Here is a 26,866-nt window from a genome sequence, read left to right as displayed (position 1 = left end):
TGGTACTTTCGCTAGATTATTAACCCAGAAACTCAGCTAATGATCTGGAGACCCGGGTTCGAATCCTGCCACGGCGGGATTCAATAAAACAAAATATCTGGAATTAAGGATCTACTGGTGACCATGAAACCATTCTCGATTGTCGTAAAAACCCATCTGGTTCACTAATGCCCTTTAGGGAAGGAAATCTGCCGTCCTTACCCGGCCTGGCCTACATGTGACTCCAGAGCCACAGAAATGGTGTTGACTCTGAACAAGGGCAACTAGAGATGGGCGATGAATGCTGGCCCAGCCAGCGACGCCCATGTCCCACGACTGCAAATTTGAAGCTAAGTAATGGAGGGTTGTGGGAAACTGGAGTGCAGGTAGAAGGTTAGCCATGATCTTAGTCAATGGCAGAGCAGATTCAAGAAGGGTTGAATGGCGCCCACTCCTGCCCCAGTTGTATTATATTCTTACTTTCCCAGAGCGTTAGACTTTGGATTATTAGTCCAGTGAGATTACCACAACACCACTATCCCCTATTGACTCATGCGAGCCTCTTCCCACGATTCTCCTATCCCTCATCTCACCCTGTCAAATCATCCGACCATTCCTTTCTCCTCATGTGTATAATGAGCTTCACCATAAGTGTATCTGGACTATCCACCTCAACAACTCCTTTTTCCACCCTCTCACCACTCCCTGGGTGAAAAGGTTTCTCCTGAATTCCCAATTGGATTTTACCATTGACTGCCTTATGTTGATGGAAAACTTGTCTCTACATCTCCCCTGTTGAGTGGCCTTTCTAATTTCAAAGATGCTCCATCAGGCCACCTCTACACCGATTGGTTTCAAAGGAAGAAGCCTCAGCCTATGACAGGAATGGAAGAATTGAAAGTGGAAGGTGTCTGGGATGGACAAGACTGTGCTGACATGTTTACGAGCCCTGGGATTGGGAGGGAAGACTGGAAATAAGAGTGATGACTGGGGAGGATCAATGGTCCTTTGTAGAATGGACCGGATGATGGTGGATTTGAATGGGAGACAGACAATGTCCGAGGACAAATAAGCGTAAACAATATCACCCCGAGAGCCAAGATAGGATCCCGCAGAAAGAGGCCATTCGGCCCATTGAGTCTGCACGGACAACAATCCCACCCAGGACCTGTCCCCGTAACCCCACCAATTTACCTTGCTAACCCCCCTGAGACTAATGGACAATTTATCATGGCACATCTTTGGACTGTGGGAGGAAACCGGAGCACCCGGAGGAAAAAACGGGCAGCACGGTGGCACAGTGGTTAGCACTGCTGCCTCACAGCGCCAGGGATCCGGGTTCAATTCCTGGCTTGGGTCACTGTCTGTGCGGAGTCTGCACGTAGGGCATGTTCCTGTGCTGTAATTTTCTTTGTTCTTTGTTCTCCCTGTGTCTGCGTGGGTTTCCTGTGGGTGCTTTGTAATCTTTGTAGGTCGAATAGTTTGGATGGGGCAGTTTTTGTGCAGTGTGTGCAGGAGGGTTTCCTGACACAATATGTGGATAGGCCGACAAGAGGTGGGGCCACATTGGATTTGGTACTGGGAAATGACTCGGCCAAGTGTTGGATTTGGTTGTGGGAGAGCACTTTGGAGATAGTGACCACAATTCAGTGTCTTTTGTTATTGCAATGGAGAGGGATAGGCCGTACGGCAGGGCAAGGTTTAAAATTGGGGGAGAGGTAATTATGATGCGATTAGGCAAGAATTAGGGGGCATAAGATGGGAACAGAAACTGTCAGGGAAAGGCACTAATGAAAAGTGGAACTTTTTCAAGGAACAAATACTGGGTGTCCTTGATAGGTATGTCCCTGTCAGGCAGGGAGCAAATGGCCGAGTGAGGGAACCATGGTTCACAAAAGAGGTGGAATGTCTTGTGAAAAGGAAGAGGGAAGCTTATGTAGGGATGAGGAAACAAGGTTCAGATGGCTCGGTTGAGGGTTACAAGTTATCAAGGAATGAGCTGAAAAAGGGGCTTAGGAGAGCCAGGAGGGGGCATGAGATGTCCTTGGCGGGTCGGATCAAGGAAAACCCCAAGGCTTTTTACTCTTATGTGAGGAATAAAAGAATGACCAGGGTGAGGTTAGGGCCGGTCAAGGACAGTAGTGGGAACTTGTGTATGGACTCAGTAGAGATAGGAGAGGTGATGAATGAATACTTTTCTTCAGTGTTCACCAAGGAGAGGGGCCATGTTTTTGAGGAAAAGAAGGTGTTACAGGCTAATAGGCTGGAGGAAGTAGATGTTCGGAGGGAGGATGTCCTGGCAGTTTTGAATAAACTGAAGGTCGATAAGTCCCCTGGGCTTGATGAAATATATCCCAGGATTCTTTGGGAGGCAAGGGATGAGATTGCAGAGCCTTTGGCTTTGATCTTTGGGTCCTCACTGTCCACGGGGATGGTGCCAGAGGACTGGAGAGTGGCGAATGTTGTTCCTCTGTTTAAGAAAGGGAATAGGAATGACCCTGGTAATTATAGGCCAGTTAGTCTTACTTCGGTGGTTGGTAAGTTGATGGAAAAGGTCCTTAGGGATGGTATTTACGACCATTTAGAAAGATGTGGATTAATCCGGGATAGTCAGCACGGATTCGTGAAGGGAAAGTCGTGCCTCACAAATTTGATAGAATCTTTTGAGGAGGTAACTAAGTGTGTTGATGAAGGTAGGGCAGTTGATGTCATATACATGGATTTTAGTAAGGCGTTTGATAAGGTCCCCCATGGTCGGCTTATGATGAAAGTAAGGAGGTGTGGGATAGAGGGAAAGTTGGCCGATTGGATAGGTAACTGGCTATCTGATCGAAGACAGAGGGTGGTGGTGGATGGAAAATTTTCGGACTGGAGGCAGGTTGCTCGCGGAGTGCCGCAGGGATCATTGCTTGGTCCTCTTCTATTTGTGATTTTTATTAATGACTTAGAGGAGGGGGCTGAAGGGTGGATCAGCAAATTTGCTGATGACACCAAGATTGGTGGAGTAGTGGATGAGGTGGAGGGCTGTTGTAGACTGCAAAGAGACATAGATAGGATGCAAAGCTGGGCTGAAAAATGGCAGATGGAGTTTAACCCTGATAAATGTGAGGTGATTCATTTTGGTAGGACAAATTTAAATGTGGATTACAGGGTCAAAGGTAGGGTTCTGAAGACTGTGGAGGAACAGAGAGATCTTGGGGTCCATATCCACAGATCTCTGGAGGTTGCCACTCAAGTGGATAGAGCTGTGAAGAAGGCCTATAGTGTGTTTGCCTTTATTAACAGGGGGTTGGAGTTTAAGAGCCGTGGGGTTATGCTGCAACTGTACAGGACCTTGGTGAGACCACATTTGGAATATTGTGTGCAGTCCTGGTCACCTCACTATAAGAAGGATGTGGAAGCGCTGGAAAGAGTGTAAAGGAGATTTACCAGGATGCTGCCTGGTTTGGAGGGTAGGTCTTATGAGGAAAGGTTGAGGGAGCTAGGGCTGTTCTCTCTGGAGTGGAGGAGGTTGAGGGGAGACTTAATAGAGGTTTATAAAATGATGAAGGGGATAGATAGAGTGAACATTTAAAGACTATTTCCTCGGGTGGATGGAACTATTACAAGGGGGCATAACTATAGGGTTCATGGTGAGAGATATAGGAAGGATGTCCGAAGTAGGTTCTTTACTCAGAGAGTGGTTGGGGTGTGGAATGGACTGCCTGCAGTGATAGTGGAGTCAGACACTTTAGGAACATTTAAGAAGCTATTGGATAGGCACATGGAGCACACCAGGATGATAGGGAGTGGGATAGCTCGATCTTGGTTTCAGATAAAGCTTGGCACAACATTGTGGGCCGAAGGGCCTGTTCTGTGCTGTACTGTTCTATGTTCTATGTGCTCTGGTTTCCTCCCACAGTCCAAAAGACATGCTGGTTAGGTGCATTGGCCATGCTAAATTCTCTCTCTGTGTACCCGAACAGGCGCCGGAGTGTGGTGACGGGGGGGATTTTCACAGTAACTTCATTGCAGTGTTCATGTTAGCCTACTTATGACACGAATAAATAAATAACCCATGCAGACAAAGGGAGAATGTGTAGACTCAGCACAGACAGTGACCCAAGCTGGGAATTGAACCCGGGTCCCTGGCACTGTGAAGCAGCAGTGCTAACCACTGTGCCACTGTGCTGCCCAATGATGAGGGGCTCAATTATTCGGTTCTAAATGGTAAGGGAGTTCAGGAATCATTCAGGTCACATGGATAAGGTAAACATGGAGAGGAAAAGGTGAAGATCAGAGACAGTGAAGGAGGCCATTCGGCCCATCACACCTGTGTCAGCTCTTTGAAAAACTAAACTACCCAATTAGTCCCACTGTTCTTGCTTTTCAAATATTTATCCAATTCTCTTTTGAAACGTACTGCGGAAAAGTGTATTCCAGACTATCATACTTCACTACATTAATACAAAGAAGAAGAATAAAGAAAATTACAGCACAGAACAGGCCCTTCGGCCCTCCAAGCCTGCACCGACCTTACTGCCTGACAACTAAAACCCTCGACCCTTCCGGGGACCATATTCCTCTGCTCCCATCCTATTCGTGTATTTGTCAAGGTGTCCCTTAAAAGTCACTATCGTATCCGCTTCCACTACCTCCCCCGGCAACGGGTTCCAGACACCCACCACCCTCTGTGTAAAAAACTTGCCTCGTACATCTCCTTTAAACCTTGCCCCTCGCACCTTAAACCTGTGCTCTCTAGTAATTGACTCTTCAACTCTGGAAAAAAGCTTCTGACTATCCACTCTGTCCATGCCTCTCATAATCTTGTAGACTTCTATCAGGTCGCCCCTCAACCTCCGTTGTTCCAGTGAGAACAAACCAAGTTTCTCCAACATCTCCTCATAACTAATGCCCTCCATACCAGGCAACATCCTAGTAAATCTTTTTTGTACCCTCTCCAAAGCCTCCACATCCTTCTGGTAGTGTGGCGACCAGAATTGAACACTATATTCCAGGTGCGGCCTAACTAAGGTTCTACAAAGCAGTAACATGACTTACCAATTTTTGAACTCAATGCCCCGGCCGATGAAGGCAAGCATGCCGTATGCCTTCTTGACTACCTGCTCCACCTGCGTTGCCACTTTCAGTGACCTGTGTACCTGTACACCCAGGTCCCTCTGCCTATCAATACTCTCAAGGGTTCCGCCATTTACTGTATATTTCCTATCTGTATTAGACCTTCCAAAATGCATTACCTCACATTTGTCCGGATTACACTCCCTGTGCCATCTCTCCGCCCAAGTCTCCAACCGATCTATATCCTGCTGTGTCCTCGGATGGTCCTCATCGCTATCCGCAAATCCACCAACCTCTGTGTCATCCGCAAACTTACTAATCAAACCAGTTACATTTTCCTCCAAATCATTCATATATATTACAAACAGCAAAGGTACCAGCACTGATCCCTGAGGAACACCACTTGTCATAGCCCTCCATTCAGAAACGCACCCTTCCACTGCTACCCTCTGTCTTCTTTGACCGAGCCAGTTCTGTATCCACCTTGCCAGCTCACGTCTGATCCCATGCGACTTCACCTTCTGCACCAGTCTGCCATGAGGGACCTTGTCAAAGGCCTTACTGAAGTCCATGTAGACAACATCCACTGCCCTACCCTCATCAATCATCTTCATCACTTCCTCGAAAAACTCAATCAAGTTAGTGAGGCACGACCTCCCCTTCACAAAACCATGTTGCCTCTCACTAACACGTCCATTTATTTCCAAGTGGGAATAAATCCTGTCTCGAAGAATCTTCTCTAATAATAAAGTAAAGTTTATTTATTCGTCACAAGTAAGACTTACATTAACACTGCAATGAAATTCTCCTTAGTTGCCACAGTCCGGCGCCTGTTCGGGTCAATGCACCTAACCAGCACGTCTTTCAGAATGTGGGAGGAAACCGGAGCACCCGGAGGAAACCCACACAGACACGGGGAGAACATGCAAACTCCACACAGACAGCGACCCAAGCCGGTAATTGAACCCGGGTCCCTGGTGCTGTGAGGCAGCAGTGCTGACCACTGTGCCACCGTGCCGCCCCACTGGTTAAGTGCATTGACACGAACAGACGCCGGAGTGTGGCGACTCGGGGAATTTCACAGTAACTTCATTGCAGTGTTAATATAAGTCTTACTTTCGTTAAAACTTTAAAAACCTCTTCAACCTTTCCCCATAAGACAATCCACACCGAACATGAGAAACACCTGACTTCCCACCTAATCCCATCTGCCAGCACTTTGGCCCATGGCCCTGAATGTTGTGATGTGCCAAGTGCTCATTCAGATACTTTTTAAAGGCTGTGAATAATTTGACAAGAAAGTACTCAATGAATGGTAGGACACTAGGGAGTTCTCTGGATCAAAGGGATCTTGGCGTGTTTGTCCACAGATTTCCCTACTAATTTCCCTACCACTGATGTAAGGCTCACCGGCCTGTAATTACCTGGATTATTCTTGCTACCCTTCTTAAACAAAGGAACAACATTGGCTATTCTCCAATCCTCTGGGACCTTCCCTGTAGCCAGCGAAGATACAAAGATTACTCTCAAGGCCCCAGCAATTTCTTCCCTTGTCTCTCTCAGTATTCTGGGGTATATCCCATCAGGCCCTGGGGATTTGTTTACCTTAAAGTTTCTCAAGAACCCCAATACCTCCTCCTTTTTGATCTCAACATGACTCAAACTATCTACGCATCCTTTCCCAGACTCATCACCCACCAACTCCTTCTCTTTGGTGAATACTGACGCAAAGTATTCATTTAATACCTCGCCCATTTCCTCTGGCTCCACACACAGATTCCCTCCCTTGTCCTTGAGTGGGCCAACCCTCTCCCTGGCTACCCTCTTGCTCTTTTTATATGTGTAAAAAGCCTTGGGATTTTCCTTAATCTTCTGGCCAATGACTTTTCGTGACCCCTTTTAGCCCTCCTTACTGCTTGCTTAAGTTTCTTTCTACTTTCCTTGTATTCCACACTTGCTTCGTGTGTTCCCAGCCTCCTAGCTTTGACAAATGCTTCCTTTTTCTCTTTGACTAGCTCACAATATTTCTTATCCAAGGTTCCCAAAACTTGCCATACTTATCCTTCATCCTTACAGGAATGTGCCGGTCCTGAATCCCTATCAACTTACACTTGAACACCTCCCATGTGCCAGATGTTGATTTGCCCTCAAACACCTGCTCCCAATCTACATTCTTCAGTTCCTGCCTAATATTGTTGTAATTAGCCTTCCCCCAATTTAGCACCTTCACTTGAGGACTACACTTATCTTTATCCATCAGTACCTCTTTTCCCGAACTGCTCCCCTACTGAAACATCGACCACCTGGCCGGGCTCATTCCCCAATACCAGGTCCAGTACGGCCCCTTCCCTAGTTGGACTATCTACATACTGTTTCAAGAAGCCCTCCTGGATGCTCCTTACAAACTCTGCCCCATCCACGCCCCGAGCACTAAGTGAGTCCCAGTCAATATCGGGGAAGTTAAAATCTGTCACCACAACAACCCTGTTACTTTTACACCTTGCCAAAATCTGCCTACGTATCTGTTCCTTAATCTCCCTCTGGGTACAAATTGAAAACATCAAATTTTTATGTAGTGACATATTGTTAATTACATATATGCAAATCTAGTATGCATTGCAATCACTGTGAGCGCATGCAGTAAGACCAAGGCGTGTCTTTTGTCCTTCAGCGATTTGCATATAAGCCTTCAATAATTTGCACATAAACTCCCAGGTCTCTCAGTTCCCACAACCCCTTTGTAAATAGATGTTAGTTATTCGATAATGCGATGTGGGCGTTGCTGGCTAGATCAGTATTTATTGCCCATCCCCATTTGCCCTAGGGAAGGTGATGGGGAGCCATTATATTGAATCACTGCAGTCTGTGAGGTATAGGTACACCTACAGTGCTGTCAGGGAGGGGGTTCCAGGATTTTGACCCAGCGGTCAAATACATGTTTTTTAAAAAGCGCATGTTTTCAACGCCAATCCCTGGGGGAACTCCACTATTTACATCCCGGCTTCTTGGCTGAGGTCAAGTGTCAGATCAAGCCCAAGATCAGGAGTGATCCATGATCTTGTAAAGTAAAAGTAAAGTTTATTTATTCGTCACAAGCCGGCTTACATTAACACTGCAATGAAATCACTATGAAAATCCCCTAGCTGCAACACTCTGGTGCCTGTTCGGGTACACTGAGGGAAAATGTAGCACGGCCAATGCATCTAACCAGCACGTCTTTCAGACTGAGAGGGGAAGCTGGAGCACCCGGGAGGAAACCCACACAGACACGGGGGTAGAATGTGCAAACTCCACACAGACAACGATCCAGCCGGGAATTAAACCCATGTCCCTGGCGCTGTGAGGCAGCAGTGCTAGCCACTTAAGGACCCCATGCACCCCGGACATTCTCTCTTCCACCTCCTTCCGTCGGGAAAAAGATTCAAAAGTCTGAGGTCACGTACCAACCGACTCAAGAACAGCTTCTTCCCAGACTTTTGAACGTACCTACCTCGCATTAAGTTGATCTTTCTCTGCACCCTAACTATGACTGTAACACTACATTCTGCACTCTCTCGTTTCCTTCTCTATGAACGGTTTGCTTTGTCCACTTGTCTGGCACCACATCCACCAGCGCTGTGGGTATACCTACACCAAACGGACTCCAACGGTTCAAGGCAGCGGCTCACCCCTCACCTACGCAACGGCAAATTTTAAAATTCATTCAAGAGACACGGGCGCCGCTGGTTAGGCCAGCATTCATCGCCCATCCCTAGGTCCCAATGATGGGCAAAAAGTGCTCACCAGCCCACGAGTAAACAAAACAAATGTTCACTTACTACAGCAATTGGATTTTTTGGCTTCTCATTTTCAATCATGTCAAGTGGTGGAGTGATCCAGTTTCTCTTCTGCTGTCTGGAGCTCCTTTTTGGTGGAAAACGGATCACTTCAAGACTCCTTTTCACAAGCTGTAACAAACCGGAAACCATCTCAGCTTTAGAAAACTCCCCCAGTTTGTCAAAGGAATGAGCGCGCATTGGCAATCCCAGAAATTGATTCAAAGGTTCAATCATTTCTGTCTCCATGTTGCTTCACTAACAAGACTATTTCTTGATGCTGGAATGAATCGCAGTGGTTAGCACTGCAGCCTCACAGCATCAGGTACCCGGGTTCATATGTCTCGGCTGGCGTCAGACAGAACGATGAGGGGCCTCCATAGGATAAGCAGGAAGGACTCGTTTCCCCCGAGCTGAGGGGTCAATACCGGGGGCAGAGGTTTAAAGTGATGGGTAAAAGTTTATTTATTAGTGTCACAAGTAACACCGCAATGAAGTTAGTATAAGAATCCCCTAGTCGCCACACTCCGGCGCCTGTTCGGGTACGCTGAGGGAGAATTTAGCACGGCCAATGCACCCTAACCAGCACGCTTTCGGACTGAGGGGAAACCGGAGCACCCGGAGGAAACCCACCCAGACATGGGGAGAACGTGCAAACTCCGCACAGACAGTGACCCGAACTGGGAATCGAACCCGGGTCCCTGGCGCTGTGAGGCAGCAGTGCTAACCACTGCGCCACCAATTCATTCCAGCATCAAGAAATAGGGGCAGGATTAGAGGGGATGTGAGGAAAAGCTTTTTCACCCAGAGGGTGGTGGGTGTCTGGAATTCACTGCCTGAACTGGTGATTGAGGCTGAAAAGCTCAAGTCATTTAAAAGGGGCCTGGATCTGGATGTGAAGGCTGGAACTTGCAAAGCCAACGACTGGGTGCTGGAAAACGGGATTAAAATTTTAAAAATCCTTTTTCTCCTTTTCTGCCAACACAGACACAATGGGCTGAATGGCCTCTTCCTGCACCGTAACCTTCCTGCGACTCTGTGCTCTGCCTCCACCCCACCCATTCCCTCCTCACCTCTGTGTAAAGCCGAGCGCACAGAGCACCCTCACCTCAGTCTTCTTCAGAGCGATTAACTGGATTTCCACTGCCCACGTTTCACAAGTTTCCAAATCTTCCGCCAACACTTTGAACTCGTGCTTTGAGTCAACATTTCGAGTCTGAACGGCACGTACAACTCCAGCACCATCCACTTCAAAGCCCTCATCGTTGGTGCTGAACCGGACATTCTTCCCCAAGGCACAGTCACGGAACTGCACTGGATTTGGGAAAATTGGTCTAGAATTAGATTTGAGTACAAAGACTGCTGGGCTTTAAAAAAAATTCGTTCAGGGGATGTGGCTTCGCTGGTCAGGCTCACTGTCTATCGGGCAACATTTGTGAAGAGAGAAGTGGCGTCTACATTTCATAGAATCCTACCATGCAGAAGGAGGCCATTTGGCCCATCCAGTCTGCACTGACAACAAACCCACCCAGGCTCTATCCCCTTAACCCCATGCATTTACCCTAGCTGGTCCCCCTGACACTCAAGGGCAATTTAGCATGGCCAATCCACACATCTTTTGGACTGTGGGACGAAACCGGAGCACCCGGAGGAAACCCACGCAGACACGGGGAGAACATGCAAACTCTGCACAGAGTGACCCAAGCCGGGAATCGAACCCGGATCCCTGGCGCTGTGAGGCAGCAGCGCTAACCACTGTGCCACCGTGTTGCCTGGGGATGTAACAGGTTTTAAGCAAATAAGGGGATGGCCGGGGGGGGGGGGGGGGGGGGGGAGAACAAAAGGGATATGGTGGAAAGCAAGGAGGAGATTAAATGAGAATAGAGATGGTAGTACAAGACCAAAGGGGGTTGGTAATGGCACGTGTAATGAAACAGAGGAAGTATCCAGAGGAGGTGTGAATGACAAGATAATGTACAGGTGCTGCCTGAAGGGCTGAATGGCCTCCTTCTGTTCCGGTGCCCCTTAAACCAAATGGAAAACCAAAGAAAAATACAAAGGAAAACAATAAATTGTTGAACTTAATATTGAGCCCAATAGGTTAAGTGTTCAATTGAAAGAGGCCTTGTGTTTCAGAGCCACCCACGGATCTCCATTCAAGTGTTCCTTGAACAGTTGTTCTTGCTGAGATCCACACTCAGTTCCAAGGCTTTTGCACACAAGATAATCGATTGAAATAGGGACAGGGCGATCTGGAGGTACAAATGCAGCCATGATGTTACTGAGTTGCGGAGCAAGCTCAGAGGAGTTCATGGGCTACTCCAGCTCCCACTGTGGGGAGGTGACGGCCTAGTGGAATTATCGCTAGACTATTAATCCAGAAACTCAGCTAATGTTCTGGGGACCCAGGTTCGAATCCCACCACGGTAGAATTTAAATTCAATTTTTTAAAATCTGGAATTAGGAATCTACTGATGGCCATGAAACCATTGTCGATTGTCAGAAAAACCCATCTGGTTCACTAATGTCCTTTAGGGAAGGAAATCTGCCGTCCTTACCTGGTCTGGCCTACATGTGACTCCAGAGCCACAGCAATGTGGTTGACTCTGAACTGCCCTCGGGCGACTGGGGATGGGTAATAAATGTTGGCCCAGCCAGCGACGCCCATGTCCCATAAATAAATATACAAAAAATTCTACAGTTTTGTCATCAGGTCTAGAAACATAGAAACTAGAAGCAGGAGGAGGCCATTCAGCCCTTCGAGCCTGCTCCGCCATTCATTTTGATCACAGCTGATCATCGAATTCAATATCCTGATTTCCCCCTTCCCCCCCATATCCCTTGATCCCTTTAGCCCCAAGAGCTATATCTAATTACTTCTTGAAATCACACAATGTTTTGTCCTGAACTACTTTCTGTGGGAGTGAATTCCACACATTCACCACCCTCTGGGTGAAGAAATGTCTCCTCACTTCCGTTCTAAAAGGTTTACCCCTTATCCTCAAACTATGACCCCTAGTTCTGGACTCCCCCACCATCGGGAACATTTTTTCTGAATCTACCCTGTCTAACCTTGTTAGAATTTTATAAGTTTCTATAAGATCCCCTCTCACTCTTCTAAACTCCAGTGAATATAACCCTAATCAACTTAGTCTCTCCTCATTTGACAGACCTGCCATCCCAGAAATCAGCCTGGTAAACCTTTGCTGTACTCCTTCTATAGAAAGGACATCCTTCTTCAGATAAGGACACCAAAACTGCACACAATACTCCAGGTATAGAACAACCGGGAAAAATCACTGGCTACGACTATTCTCACTTGGTTTAAGAATGTCCTATGAGGTAGCAACAAGGCGACAGTCCTTGCCGATTATTCTCATTTCTAACCAATAGGATCCTGCTCTATCATCTCAGCGAACCCAATAAAACATCCTGAGGGTTCAAACCAGATCTGTCCATCTCAGTGTGTATGGCACGTCCGGGCAAGGCTATTTCATTAATCATATCAAAAATACTGTTTCCTATTCACTCATTGTTGAACGACAAGAGGACACAGATTTAAGGTTTCATGCAAGAGGTGCATGGTGGGATGTGAGGATACTTCTTATTACAGCGAGTGCTAATAACCTGGAACTCACTGCCGATCATAGAATCTTCGGGGCGGCACGGTGGCACAGTGGTTCGCGCTGCTGCCTCACAGTGTCAGGGACCCGGGTTCGATTCCTGGCTTGGGTCACTGTCTGTGTGGAGTTTGCACATTCTCCCCGTGTCTGCGTGGGTTTCCTCCGGGTGCTCCGGTTTCTTCCCACAGTCCAAAGATGTGCAGGTTAGGTGGATTGGCCATGCTAAATTGCCTCTTAGCGTCAGGGAGACTAGCTAGGGTAAATGCATGGGGTTATGGGGATAAGGCCTGGGTGGGATTGTAGGGTTTCTATGATATAGAATCATAAGGTACAGAAGGAGGCCATTCGGCCCATCTGGTCTGCATTGACCACAATCCCACTAAAGCCCTATCCCCATCAGCCCACACATTTACCCCGCTAATCCCTCTAACCTATGCATCCCAGGACATTAAGGAGCAATTTAACGTGGCCAATGCACCTAGCCAACACATCTTTGTGTGGGAGGAAACCGGAGCACCCGCAGGAAACCCACGCAGACATGGGGCGAAGGTGCAGACTCCACACAGACAGTGATCCAAGCCGGGAATCGAACCCGGGTCCCTGGCGCTGTGAGGCGGCGGTGCTAACCACTGTGCCACCGTGCCGATCAGGGTGGGAGAAGTGTACATAATTATGAGAGGAAGAGATAGAGTGGACGGGATAAAATTGTTTGTCTTGGTGGAGAATTCTAGAGCCAGGGGACTTAGATTCAGGATAAGTGGCAGTAGGTGGAGAGGGGACATGAGGAAGAACCTTTTTACACAGAGGGTGGTGGGTGTCTGGAATTCACTGCCTGAGTTGGTGGTGAAGGCAGAGACCCTAAACACTTTAAATAAGTACCTGGATCTACAAGCCGTAAGCTACAGGAATATGGGCCGGGTGCAGGAAGGTGGGCACCTGGGTGTCCGTGGGCTGGCATGGACAAGATGGACCGAATGGCCTCCTTTTGTGCTGCAACTTTTCTCTGGAGGTGATCAATGATTTCTAAAGGAAATTGGATGGGAACTGGAGGGAAATAAACATGGCGGGCTACAGGGATCAGGGCGAGGTTGACCGGATAGCTTTACAGGGAGCTGCAATGGACTCGATGGGCCGATTGGCCTCCTGCATTACGATGACAAAATGGTAGTCCCGTGTATAACAGTAAATTTTTCTTCCTTGTTGTTACAACTCTCACCGTGAAAACCTTCAAACAACTTTGAAGGATTTGGAATTTTGGAGGGGACTTTGGAGGGAGGTGATGGAAAGATGTAGAGAGCCAAATCAATAATAGCTGCTGCATCCCAGCTGGGACTCACCTGTAAGAATAACTTCCCCTTTGGAAACGTGTGGGGCAATCTCCACCTCAACCTTTCGCTCGGAAAATCCTCTGTTGCAAACACATTGCACAACCTCACAGTAATTCTGGAAAAAGATCACACACTTGTATAGAAAGGTTTACATATTTAGAAGATTTCACATCAACCAATCTCTCATGCTCAGTCAATGTTACACTCAACTTCCACCGATGGATAGCCTTCTATTTAGTTATTAGTGTCACAAGTAGGCTTATATTAACACTGCAATGAAGTTACTGTGTAAATCCCCTAGTCACCACACTCCTGCGCCTGTTCAGGTACAGAGGGAGAATTTAGCACGGCCAATGCACCTAACCAGCACGCCTTTCGGACTGTGGGAGGAAACCGGAGTAAGACCATGCAGAGGTGATAGTTTAGTGGAATTATTGCTAGATTATTAATCCAGAAACTCTGCTAATGCTCTGGGGACCCGGATTCGAATCCCGCCATGGCAGATAGTGGAATTTGAATTCAATAAAACATATCTGGAATTAAGAATCTACTGATGACCATGTTGTTGATTGTCGGAAAAACCCATCTGGTTCACTAATGTCCTTTAGGGAAGGAAATCTGCCGTCCTTACCCGGTCTGGCCTACATGTGACTCCAGAGCCACAGCAATGTGGTTGACTCTCAACTGCCCTCGGACAACTAGGGACTGGCAATAAATGCTGGCACGGCCAGCGATGCCCATGTCTCATAAATAAATTTTTAAAAAGACACGGGGAGAACATGCAAACTCCGCACAGAAAGCGACCCAAGCCAGGGATTGAACCCGGGTCCTTGACGCTGTGAGGCAGCAGGGTGAACCACTGTGCCACCGTGATGCCCCTTTCTCTCACACTAAAGGTTGCGCACATTTAATCTTCTGATGTGATTCACTGTTAAACAGCCAGATGCTGTTGTTCTCGAAAAAAATTGCAAGATACCTAAACAAGGAGGCTTCAAATTCAATCTTCAAATGGCCTTCCTTCCATCATAGAGCCAGGAGTGGGGATGTTGCTCTGATGATTGGACAATGTTCAGAAGCATTACTGTATCCCTACGCAGCAAGACCCAGATAATATTCAGGCTTAGGCTGGTAAGAAAAAACACATTCTGAACCCTACTCTTTTCCTTCTCCCCTATGTACTCTACGAACAGTATGTTTTGTCTGTGCAGTGCGCAAGAAACAATACCTTCCACTGTATCCCAATACATGTGACAATAATAAATGAAATCAAACCAAAAGTGACAAGTAACATTTGCGCCACACAAGTGCTGGGCAGTGACCATTTCTAACAAGAGACGATCTAGCCATCGTCCCCTGACATTCAATGGCATTACCCTCACTAAATCTGCCACTATCTACATTCTGGGGGGACCATAAGACATAGGAGCAGAATTAGGCCACTCGGCCCATCGAGTCTGCTCCGCCATTCAATCATGGCTGATATTTTTCTCATCCCCATTCTCCTGCCTTTTCCCCATAACCCCTGATCCCCTTATTAATCAAGAACCTATCTATCTCTGTCTTACTGTTGAACAGAAACTGAACTGGACCAGCCAAATAAATACTGTGGCTACCAGAGCAGGTCAAAGGCTGGGAATCCTGTGGTGAGTAACTCACCTCCTGACTCTAGCCTGTCTACCATCTACAAGGAAGAAGTCAGGCGTGCGATGGAATACTCCCCTCTTGCTCAATACGTTCAGCTCCAATTTCTGAATTACGGATGGGATGGGAAGTGAGGGATGGAATTCCTTCATCTGAAGGCCCCTTCAGATTTGGGGCGCCCACCCCTCCGGGACCGGGGATCTCTGGCCCTCCCTACCCCTGTGGCCTACCCCACCGATCCCTAGGACCTCCCCTGGGAATGATGCTGGGAGTCAGTTCCAAGCAGAGTGTTGCAGTATCTCTTCTGGCCACTGCAGCGCTGTGCCTGGAAGAATTGGAGTGCCGTTGCCCAGATTGGCTGACAAGGCGAGACTCTTTTCCAAGGGTTGAAAGAAGTTTGGCCTACTGCAGATGGGGAACCTAAAGGAATAAGCAGTTTTTAACCTGTTTTTCAGGATTTTTTTTTAAATCATAGAAACCCTACAGTGCAGAAGAGTCCATTTGGCCCATTGGGTCTGCACCGACTCCCTGACAGAGTGGGCGGGATTTTACAGTCTTGCTCATCCTGAAACTGTAAAATCCCACCCGAGATCAATGGAGCTTCCCATTGGAGCCTGCTCCGATTCCCGTGGGTGGGTGGGGTGGTAGAATTCTGGCGAGTGTCTTACCCGGGCCTTATCCCTATAATCCCTTACATTTCCCATGACCAATCTATCTATCTAGCTTTTTTCCCAGGGTGGAAGAGTCAATTACTAGGGGGCATAGGTTTAAGGTGCGAGGGGCAAGGTTTAAAGGAGATGTACGAGGCAGATTTTTTACACAGAGGGTGGTGGGTGCCTGGAACTCGTTGTCGGGGCAGGTAGTGGAAGCGGATACAATACTGACTTTTAAGGGGCATCTTGACAAGTTCACGAATAGGATGGGAATAGAGGGATATGGTCCCCGGAAGGGTAGGGGGTTTTAGTTCAGACGGGCAGCATGGTCGGTGCAGGCTTGGAGGGCCGAAGGGCCTGTTCCTGTGCTGTAATTTTCTTTGTTCTTTAACCTCCACATCTTTGGGAAGAAACCAGAGCACCGGAGGAAACCCACACAGACACGGAGAGAATGTGCAAACTCCACACAGACAGGCTGGGAATTGAACCCGGGTCCGTGGCGCTGTGAGGCAGCAGTGCTAACCACTGTGCCAACATGCTGCCTAAACAAGTACATGGAGTTGAGCAACAAATTTACCTCTGCTGAATGTGGAAACATTATAGCGTGCGTAATATTCTTGCTTATTTTACAGACATCAGACATGCCCGCAAATTTCATCAGCTTCTTCATGGAAGGTTGGAACACATTTGGAGCTTATCCAATTGTGCTATCAAGCAGATATCTGCTGAGTCCATCAAGTCAGTGCAGGCTCTCTGAAGGTGCTATTATCTCAGGAAAGCATACAAAATTCTAACAGGGCTCCATAAGACCATAAGACATAGGAGTGGAAGTAAGGCCATTCGGCCCATCGAGTCCACTCCACCATTCAATCATGGCTGATTTCAACTCCATTTACCCGCTCTCTCCCCATAGCCCTTAATTCCTCGAGAAATCAAGAATTTATCAATTTCTGTCTTGAAGACGCTCAACGTCTCGGCCTCCACAGCCCTCTGTGGCAATGAATTCCACAGACCCACCACTCTCTGGCTGAAGAAATTTCTCCTCATCTCTGTTCTAAAGGCTCAACAGGCATGATGGCACAGTGGTTAGCGCTGTTGCCTCACAGCGCCAGAGACCCGGGTTTGATTCCGGCCTTGGGTCACTGTCTGTGTGGAGTTTGTACATTCTCCCCGTGTCTGCGTGGGTTTCCTCCGGGTGCTCCGGTTTCTTCCTGCAGTCCGAAAGATGTGCTGGTTAGGGTGCATTGGCCATGCTAAATTCTCCCTCAGTGTACCCGAACAGGCGCCGGAGTGTGGCGACCAGGGGATTTTCACAGTAACTTCACCGCAGTTTTAATGTAAGCCTACTTGTGACACTAATAAATAAACTTAAACTTGAGAGTAGATGTTTAACTTTCGGGTCGATGCAGAAAGAATGTTTCCTTTGGCAGAGTGAGATAAGAGGGTGTAGCACACAGGGACGCAGTCTCAGGATAAGGGGTAGCTCATTTCGGACTGAGGAAGAGGAGGAACTTCTTCAGTCAGAGGGTGGTGAATCTTTGGAGTTCTGTCGTTGGAGTTCTGTCAAGGCTCAGGCGTTGAATTGACAGAAGTGGATAGATCTTTAGATGTAAAAGATATCTCGGAAGGTGCAGTCTGGGAAAATATGGCATTTGGGCAATATTTGTTGGATCGCAAGGAGTGGCATAAACAAGTAAAGAATAAAGGGCAAACAGGGATGGGCAATAAATGCTGCCCTACCCAACCATGCCCACACCCCTCGAATGAAAAAAATAAAAAGTTTTTAAAAATGTAGAGTCAGATTTTTCAACTTCTCTCTCTTTCGATTTTATTTATTGTCACATGTACTAACATACAGTGAAAAGTATTGTTTCTTGCGCGCTATACAGACAAAGCGTACCAACCATTCAGAGAGTACATCGGGGAGAAAGAAAGGAGAGAGTGCAGAATGTAATGTTACAGTAATAGCCACGGTGTGGAGATGCCGGCGTTGGACTGGGGTAAGTACAGTAAGAAGTCTCACAACACCAGGTTAAAGTCCAACAGGTTTATTTGCTAGCACAAGCTTTCGGAGCGCTGCTCCTTCATCAGGTGAGTGCAGGATGTTTCACAAACAGGGCTATTCTCTCGAGTTTCGAGGATTGAGAGACGATCTCATTGAAACCTACAAAATACTGAAAGGAATAGACAGGGTAGATGCAGGTAAGATGTTTCCCCTGGTTGGGGAGTCTAGTAAGAAGTTTAACAACACCAGGTTAAAGTCCAACAGGTTTATTTGGTAGCAAAAGCCACACAAGCTTTCGGAGCTGCAAGCCCCTTCTTCAGGTGAGTCACCTGAAGAAGGGGCTTGCAGCTCTGAAAGCTTGTGTGGCTTTTGCTACCAAATAAACCTGTTGGACTTTAACCTGGTGTTGTTAAACTTCTTACTGTGTTTACCCCAGTCCAACGCCGGCATCTCCACATCATGGGGAGTCTAGAGCAGGGGGCACAATTTCAAAATAAGGGGGATGTCACTTAGGATAGAGATGAGGAGAAATGTTTTCACTCGGAGGGTTGTGAATCTTCGGAATTCTTTACAATTCTCAGCATCAACCTCTGTTCATGGCCTGCTTCGATCTCACAAAGGCCTTTGACTCTGTCAACTGGGAGGGATTGTGGAATATCCTCAGTGGTTAGCACTGCTGCCTCACGGCACCAGGGACCTGGGTTCGATTCCGGGCTTGGGTCACTATCTGTGCGGAGTCTGCACATTCTCCCCACGTCTGCATGGGTTTCCTCCGGGTGCTCCGGTTTCCTCCCACACTCCAATAACGCGTAGTTTAGGTGGATTGGTCGTGCTAAATTGCCCCTTCGTCTCCATAGGTCAGATGGATTAGCCGGGGTAAATGTGCGGGGTTTGTGGGGAGAAGGCAGGGAGTGGGCCTGGCTAAGATGCTCTCTCGGAGAGTTGGTGCAGGCTTGATGGGCTGAATGGCCTCCTTCGGCGTTGTTGGGGTTTCAAATTTGTCTGCTGCAGAAACTTGTCACCATTTTCTGCCTCCTCCATGGAGTGATGCAAACCATGAGCCTCACCATAGGAACCAGATAATCAAGTCTTAAATGTACAGACACTGCGAGAGTACAGACACCGCTCGACAGTCACCAGGCAAGAGTGTTCTCTTCCTGTTGGGAACACTTCAGCGGTCACGGGCATTCGGCCTCTGATTTTTGGGTAAGCGTTCTCCAAGGCGGCCTTCATGACACACAACGCAGAGTCGCTGAGCAGACTGGTAGCCAAGTTCCGCACACATGAGGACGGCCTCAACCGGGATCTTGGGTTCCAATTCAATCAAATCAAATCCAATTCAGAGTCTCAACAAGTTGAGACATTTCCGATCCAGGCTGACAAGACAGGGCGAGCGACCAAACCACCCTGTCCTGGGCCTGATCTACATGAGCCAAGCTGATTGGAGAAGGGGGAGGTTCCTCCTCCAAGACTTGAGCTCATTTGCATCTTAGCTAAAAGGCCGAGATGCCAATTAAAAAAATTACTTCATCTGAAACATATGAAGCTTCAGTGTAACCCAATGACCTCAACCAAGTGCAGCCGACCATGGGCTGCCGACCATACTACACTTGATCTTAGCCAAAAGGCCGAACCGGGATCTTGGGTTCATGTCACACTATCTGTAACCCCCACGACTTGCCTGGGCTTGCAAAATCTCACTAACTATCCTGGCTGGAGACAATACACATGTCTTTAACCTGAGCTTAACCCTCTCTCCACTCACATTGTTTGTACCTTTAAGACTTGATTACCTGTAAAGACTCGCATCCCAACCATTATTTTGTAAATTGAGTTTGTGTCTGTATATGCTCTGTTTGTGAACACAAGTCCTCACTCACCTGATGAAGGAGCAGCGCTCCGAAAGCTAGTGGCTCGTGCTACCAAATAAACCTGTTGGACTTTAACCTGGTGTTGTGAGACTTCTTACGATGAGCTAATCCAGCACAGACAATGCATGGATTGAATGCACTGCAATCTTATATAATGATTCATTGTGTAAAGGTACTATGCAAATCTAGAGCACAGGACAAAACATTGGCAGGATGTGTAGTGAGACAAAGGTGTGGCACTCTGTCCCAGATGCTTACTCATGCGCATCTCCAGTCAGACAGCAGGCACCTTTGGAGAATCAAATTATTTATTACACCTGCTACATAGCTATTACTTTAAATCAGTGGTTCCCAAACTTTTTTCACTGGGCCGCACTTTCGGAATAAATATTTGCTCGCGGCACACTGAATTTTTTATTGATAAGAAATACATTCAAAAACAAAAAAAAACAACTCCTAGCCGTGCTTGATTCATAACATAGAACACAACTACTTTATAACATGATCATGGGACATCCAGAAAGTATAAAACAATGCAGTTACATAAAAACATGATTTATTCCCAAAATATACTTATAGACGAGCCTCTTACATATGTAACCTTAAGTAAGTGTGAGTTTGTTTTTGTCGGGTAATCTCATTTATATTAGGTCTAATTTGAGACAAACTCTCATCTCCTCATCAACACAAAGAAGCCTTTCTCTTTTCTGGTCTTTGATATTTGTCAGAGCTGAAAATCCCTGTTCACAACAATATGTTGTGGTGAAGTGTAGAAGAATAGCTAATGCTCTTGAAGAGATGCATGGATATTGTTTCTGGTTGTCTATCCAAAAAGAGTCCAGTGGCATACTCCCGTGTTTCATTTTCAAGGTGCGATCACTCGAAATGCAGGCCATTTCCTCCTCCTCATCCAATGTCAGACCTGAACAGCTGGAATTCGCAAAGGGGTCTCTAACCCAGTCGAATTTTTCTGTAGACAACGATGGGAAGTAATGATCAATCTTTTCTACCAGTGTTGCAAGATGTTCCTGTATGAGGCCGTACAATTCATTGCTCGTTTAAAAACTTTTTACCAGTGGGAACATTGAGGTTATGTTGCATCGCTCTTCCGAGCCGGAGCTGAAGCTTGTTATTGAATGCAGTTAGTTTGTCTGTAGTTGTGAGGATATTGTCATCGCGGCCTTGCATACTGGCATTGAGCACATTCAACCGGGAAAAGATATTGGCCAAATATGCCAGCTTTGCACACCAGTCTTTGTCATCCAGTTGTACAATGGGGTGGTACAATGGGTTCCCTTCTTGTTCCAAAATTTCTCTTCATTCGTTCTTCAGTTTCAACACCCGATTTAAAACTTTTCCGCCAGACATCCAGCGAACCTCCGAGTGCAGAATTAGGCATTGATGTTTTGATTCCATGTCTTTGCAGAGTTGAGCAAATAACCACGCCTTTAGTGGTTTTGCTTTGATGAAGTTCACAATGCGCACAGTCTGATCTAGAACCAACTTCAAATCAGCTACAAGGGTCTTGGTGATTCATGTCTCTCTGTGTAAAAAACAGTGAGTTGATATTACATCTGGATTTTTCTGTTTGATGGGTGCCGCCAAGCCTCTCACATTCCCTATCACACATGGCGCTCCATCCGTACAAATTCCAATAAAAGAATCCCATGAAATCTCAACTTTTTCCAAATACTCAGACAAGGTTTGGAAAATATCTTGTCCTCTGGTACGTTTTTCAAGTTCCTTGCAAAATAGAAACTGTGTGATTATTTCATCATTGTGAATGAATCTGATATAGGCAAGCAACTGTGCTTTTCCACTAATGTCGGTCGATTCATTAACTTGAATGGCAAATTTAGAATTCTTCATACTTTCGGAAACACGCTTCTCAATATTAGCTGACATAGAACATAGAATATAGAAAAAATAGAGCACAAACAGGCCCTTCGGCCCACAAGTTGCGCCGGTCATGTCCCTACCTACCTAGGCTTATATATAGGCTGACCTATAACCCTCAATCCTATTAAGTTCCATGTACTCATCCAGAAGTCTCTTAAAAAGACCCTACCGAGTTTGCCTCCACCACCACTGACGGCAGCCGATTCCACTCACCCACCACCCTCCGAGAGAAAAACTTACCCCTGACATCTCCTCTGTACCTACTCCCCAGCACCTTAAACCTGTGTCCTCTCGTAGCAGCCATTTCAGCCCTGGGAAAAAGCCTCCGAGAATCCACCAGATCTATACCTCTCAACATCTTGTACACCTCTATCAGGTCACCTCTCATCCTTCGTCTCTCCAAGGAGAAAAGACCGAGCTCCCTCAACCTATCCTCATAAGGCATGCCAACCAATCCAGGCAACATCCTTGTAAATCTTCTCTGCACCCTTTCAATCATTTCCACATCCCTCCTGCAATGAGGCAACCAGAACTGAGCACAGTACTCCAAGTGGGGTCTGACGAAGGTCTTATAAAGCTGCATCATTATCTCCCGACTCCTAAACTCAATCCCTCGATTGATGAAGGCCAGCACGCCATACGCCTTCTTAACCACCTCCTCTACCTGCAAGGCCTTGTTAAGAGTCCTATGGACCCGTACCCCAAGGTCCTTCTGATCCTCTACACTGCTAAGAGTCTTACCCTTGATATTATACTCCTTCATCCCATTTGACCTGCCAAAATGGACCACTACACAGTGGCAGATGGACTTCAACACGGGTTGAAGTCCATCTGCCACTTCTCCGCCCAGTCTTGCATCCTATCTATGTCACGCTGCAGCTTCTGACATCCCTCCAAACTATCCACAACACCACCAACCTTCGTGTCGTCGGCAAACTTACCAACCCATCCCTCCACTTCCTCATCCAGATATATCAACTATTCTTCTGTGAATTGTATTATCAGACAAAGGAATTTCCATAACTTCTTGCTCAGGATCATCACCAAACAAAGTTTTCACAATCAAGCTGCAGACATGCTGAATCAATTTTTCAGCTATTGTATGTGGCTTTGTCTGTTGAGCAATCAATTCAGCCACTTGATAAGATACAACCTGCATCTTATCTAAGACTGTCATTCGTTTGTTGAAATATGATCGTTGGCATTTCTGCTGTTTTAAAAGCCTTTCAAAATATTGAATATCCTTGATCGCCAGATTTCCATGTTTTGACAACAGATGTCTTTTCATCTTGCTTGGGACCATATTGGAATTGGAAAGCTTCTCACCACAGATCAAACACACAGGCCGAGGTACGTTTTCATCTCCAGTCCATGTGAAACCGGGACTCAGACAGCTGTCCATATATCGTCGACAAACTTTCTTTTTTGGAGGTTTGCTTGGGCCTGCTACTGGTGTAGAATTAAACGACTCTTCTTCAGCACTCTGTTCGAACGGCGATTCTGGATCACAACGTGGACTCGGATCGTCCTCAGCATCACTTGATGCTCTTGCTCTCACTTTGGAAAAATATCTATCCATGTTTAAATGTTTCTTTGATTGTCCTTGAATCTTCCCGCCACACTTGCCATCCTCTCTCGCCGCACCCTTTGGGAACCACTGCTTTAAATGGTACGCGAAGGTTGGCCAAGCATAACTACCATAATTGATGGGCGGCACGGTAGCACAGTGGTTAGCACTGCTGCTTCACAGCTCCAGGGTCCCGGGTTCGATTCCCGGCTCGGGTCACTGTCTGTGTGGAGTTTGCACATTCTCCTCGTGTCTGCGTGGGTTTCCTCCGGGTGCTCCGGTTTCCTCCCACATCCAAAGATGTGCAGGTTAGGTTGATTGACCAGGTTAAAAATTGCCCCTTAGAATCCTGGGATGCGTAGATTAGTGGGTAAATGTGTGGGGGTAGGGCCTGGGTGGGATTGTGGTCGGTGCAGACTCGATGGGCCAAATGGCCTCCTTCTGCACTGTGGGGTTTCTATGATTCTATGATAACCTTCCCTTTTGAAAAAGGTTCTGACTACACCATTATTCTTCACGTTGCCAGTTGTCCTATGAAGTAAAGATTCCTTTATCTCCCCCACCATCTTCACCCCGATCTTAAATTTGATCGGTCTATCATTTCCTGGATTTGTTCAATTTCTCTTTTTAAATATACAAATCCCTTCAGCCATTTTCAAATCTACTGCACAACTTCCCATTTCCAAATTCTTGCTTAACCTTTAGCATAGAGAAGTGGGGCGGCACGGTGGCACAGTGGTTAGCACTGCTGCCTCACAGCGCTAGGGACCCAGGTTCAATTCCAGCCTTGGGTCACTGTGTAGAGTTTGCACGTTCTTGATTTGATTTATTATTGTCACATGTATTAGTATACAGTGAAAAGTATTATTTCTTGCACGCTATACAGACAAAGCATACCGTTCATAAAGAAGGAAAGGAGAGGGTGCAGAATGGAGTGTTACAGTCATAGCTAGGGTGTAGAGAAAGATCAACTTAATACGAGGTCGGACCATTCAAAAGTCTGATGGCAGCAAGGAAGAAGCTGTTCTTAAGTTGTTGGCACGCTCTACATTGGGTGCTCCAGTTTCCTCCCACAGTCTGAAAGACATGCTGGTTAGGTGGATTGGCCATGCTAAATTGCCTTAGTGTCCAAAGATTTGTAGGGGGAGGCAGTACCATGGTAGTAGTGTCACTGGACTAGTAATTCAGAGACCCAGGGCAAGAACTGGGGACCTGGGTTCAAATCCCATAAAGGCAGATGGTGAAGTTTGAATTCAATAAAAAAATCCGGAATTAAGGATCTACTGATGACCCATTGTCGATTGTCGGAAACACCCATCTGGTCCACTAATGCCCTTTAGAGAAGGAAATCTGCCGTCCTTACCCGATCTGGTCTGCACGTGACTCCAGAACCACAGCAGTACAATTGACTCTTAATGACCTCACAAGCCACTTAGTACAAGGGAAATGTCATAATGGCAACAGATTCTCATCTTATCAGCGATACCCATATCCCACGAAAGAATAAAGAAAAGTCGTAGGCTTCTTAGTTTGATATAAAATGGTGCAGACTACAAAAGCTAGTCAGACGGAAGCTTCTAGTCATAAAAACATGCATTAAGTGTAATAATGGGAGGCCACTCAATGTGTCTCCAACAACGTGTGTTTGTTAGAGTCATAGAGGTTTACAGCATGGAAACAGGCCCTTCGGCCCAACTTGTCCATGCCACCCTTGTTTTTTAACCACGAAGCTAGTCCCAATTGCCTGCGTTTAGCCCATATCCCTCTATACCCATCTTACCCACTAAACTGTCTAAATGCTTTTTAAAAGACAAAATTGTACCTGCCACTATTACCACCTCTGGTAGCTCGTTCCAGACACTCACCTTCCTCTGAGTGCAAGATTTGCCCCTCTGGACCTTTTTGTATCTCTCACCTCTCACCTTAAACCTACGCCCTCTAGGTTTAAAACTCCCCTACCTCTGGGAAAAGACATTGACTATCGAGCTGATCTATGCCCCTCATTATTTTATAGACCTCTATAAGATCACCCCAAAGCCTCTTATGCTCCAGGGAAAAAAGTCCCTGTCTATCCATCCTCTCATAGCTCAATCCATCAGTGCTTAAAGAACTAAAGTGTTTAAGTGCTTATTAAACTAAACTATTTATGCTATAGGATCTGACAGAAACATTGCACAGGCCTGCTCCCAGGAACCAACTCAACTCCTCCTAGTCCCCAGGACATACAGCCTCATTCCTGATTGACTGGCTTCTTGCAGTTAACACGGCTGCTTCACAGCACCAGGGACCCGGGTTCAATACCGACCTCGAGTCACTCTCTCTGCGGAGTCTGCACGTTCTCCCCATATCTGCAAGGGTTTTCTCCAGGTGCTCTGGTTTTCTCCCACAGGCTGAAAGATGAGCTGGTTGGGTGCATTGGCTGTGCTACATTCTCCCTCAGTGTACCCGAACAGGCACCGGAGTAAAGTAAAAGCAAAGTAAAGTTTATCCATTAGTCGCAAGTAAGGCTTACATTAACACTGCAAAGAAGTTATTGTGAAATTCCCCTAGTCACCACAGTCCGGCGCCTGTTCGGGTCAATGCACCCTAACCAGCACGTCTTTCAGAATGGGGGAGGAAACGGGAGCACCCGGAGGAAACCCACGCAGACACGGGGAGAACCTGCGAACTCCACACAGACAGTGACCCGAGCCTGGAATCAAACCCGGGTCCCTGGAGCTGTGACCCAGCAGCACTAACCACTGTGCGACTGTGAACAAAGAACAAAGAAAATTACAGCACAGGAACAGGCCCTTCGGCCCTCCAAGCCTGCACTGACCATGCTGCCCGACTGAACTAAAACCCCCTGCCCTTCCGGGGACCATATCCCTCTAAAGAACAAAAACGGTCTTCCGCCTAATTCTATTCCTTTCTTATAGAGTCATAGACGTTTACAGCATGGAAACTGGCCCTTCGGCCCAACTTGTCCATGCCATCCTTTTTTTTAAAACCCCTAAACTAATCCCAGTTGCCCGCATTTGGCCCATATCCCTCTATACCCATCGTACCCATGTAACTGTCTAAATGCTTTTTAAAAGACAAAATTGTACCCGCCTCTACTACCTCTGGCAGCTTGTTCCAGACACTCACCACCCTCTGTGTGAAAAAATTGCCCCTCTGGACACTTTTGTATCTCTCCCCTCTCACCTTAAACCTATGCCCTCTAGTTTCAGACTCCTACTTTTGGGAAAAGATATTGACTATCTAGTTGACCTTGGCTCCTCATTATTTTATAGACCTCTATAAGATCACCCCTCAGCCTCCTACGTTCCAGAGAAAAAAGCCCCAGTCTATCCAGCCTCTCCTTATAACTCAAACCATCAAGTCCCGGTAGCAGCCTAGTAAATCTTTTCTGCACTCTTTTATTCATTCGTGGGACAGGGCGTCT

The 26,866-nt window shown here is 46.8% G+C and overlaps 1 protein-coding gene across 1 annotated transcript in view; it reads right to left on the bottom strand.

The window, feature by feature from the left end:
- Positions 1 to 26,866, bottom strand: part of LOC144495552 (desmoglein-2-like) — a 93,954-nt gene that overhangs the window by 49,357 nt on the left and 17,731 nt on the right. Inside the window, exons 2-4 of the mRNA XM_078215643.1 lie at positions 13,813 to 13,918; positions 9,961 to 10,166; positions 8,856 to 8,984 (exon numbers count right to left, since the gene is read on the bottom strand). Coding sequence (XP_078071769.1) covers positions 8,856 to 8,984; positions 9,961 to 10,166; positions 13,813 to 13,918 — 441 coding nt within the window. The remainder of the gene's footprint in view (positions 1 to 8,855; positions 8,985 to 9,960; positions 10,167 to 13,812; positions 13,919 to 26,866) is intronic.

Source organism: Mustelus asterias, chromosome 7 (genome assembly GCF_964213995.1).
Source record: "Mustelus asterias chromosome 7, sMusAst1.hap1.1, whole genome shotgun sequence".
Classification (NCBI taxonomy): Eukaryota; Metazoa; Chordata; class Chondrichthyes; order Carcharhiniformes; family Triakidae; genus Mustelus; species Mustelus asterias.
Note: the sequence above shows the minus strand (reverse complement) of the source record. Positions and strands in the feature narration are given on the sequence as shown.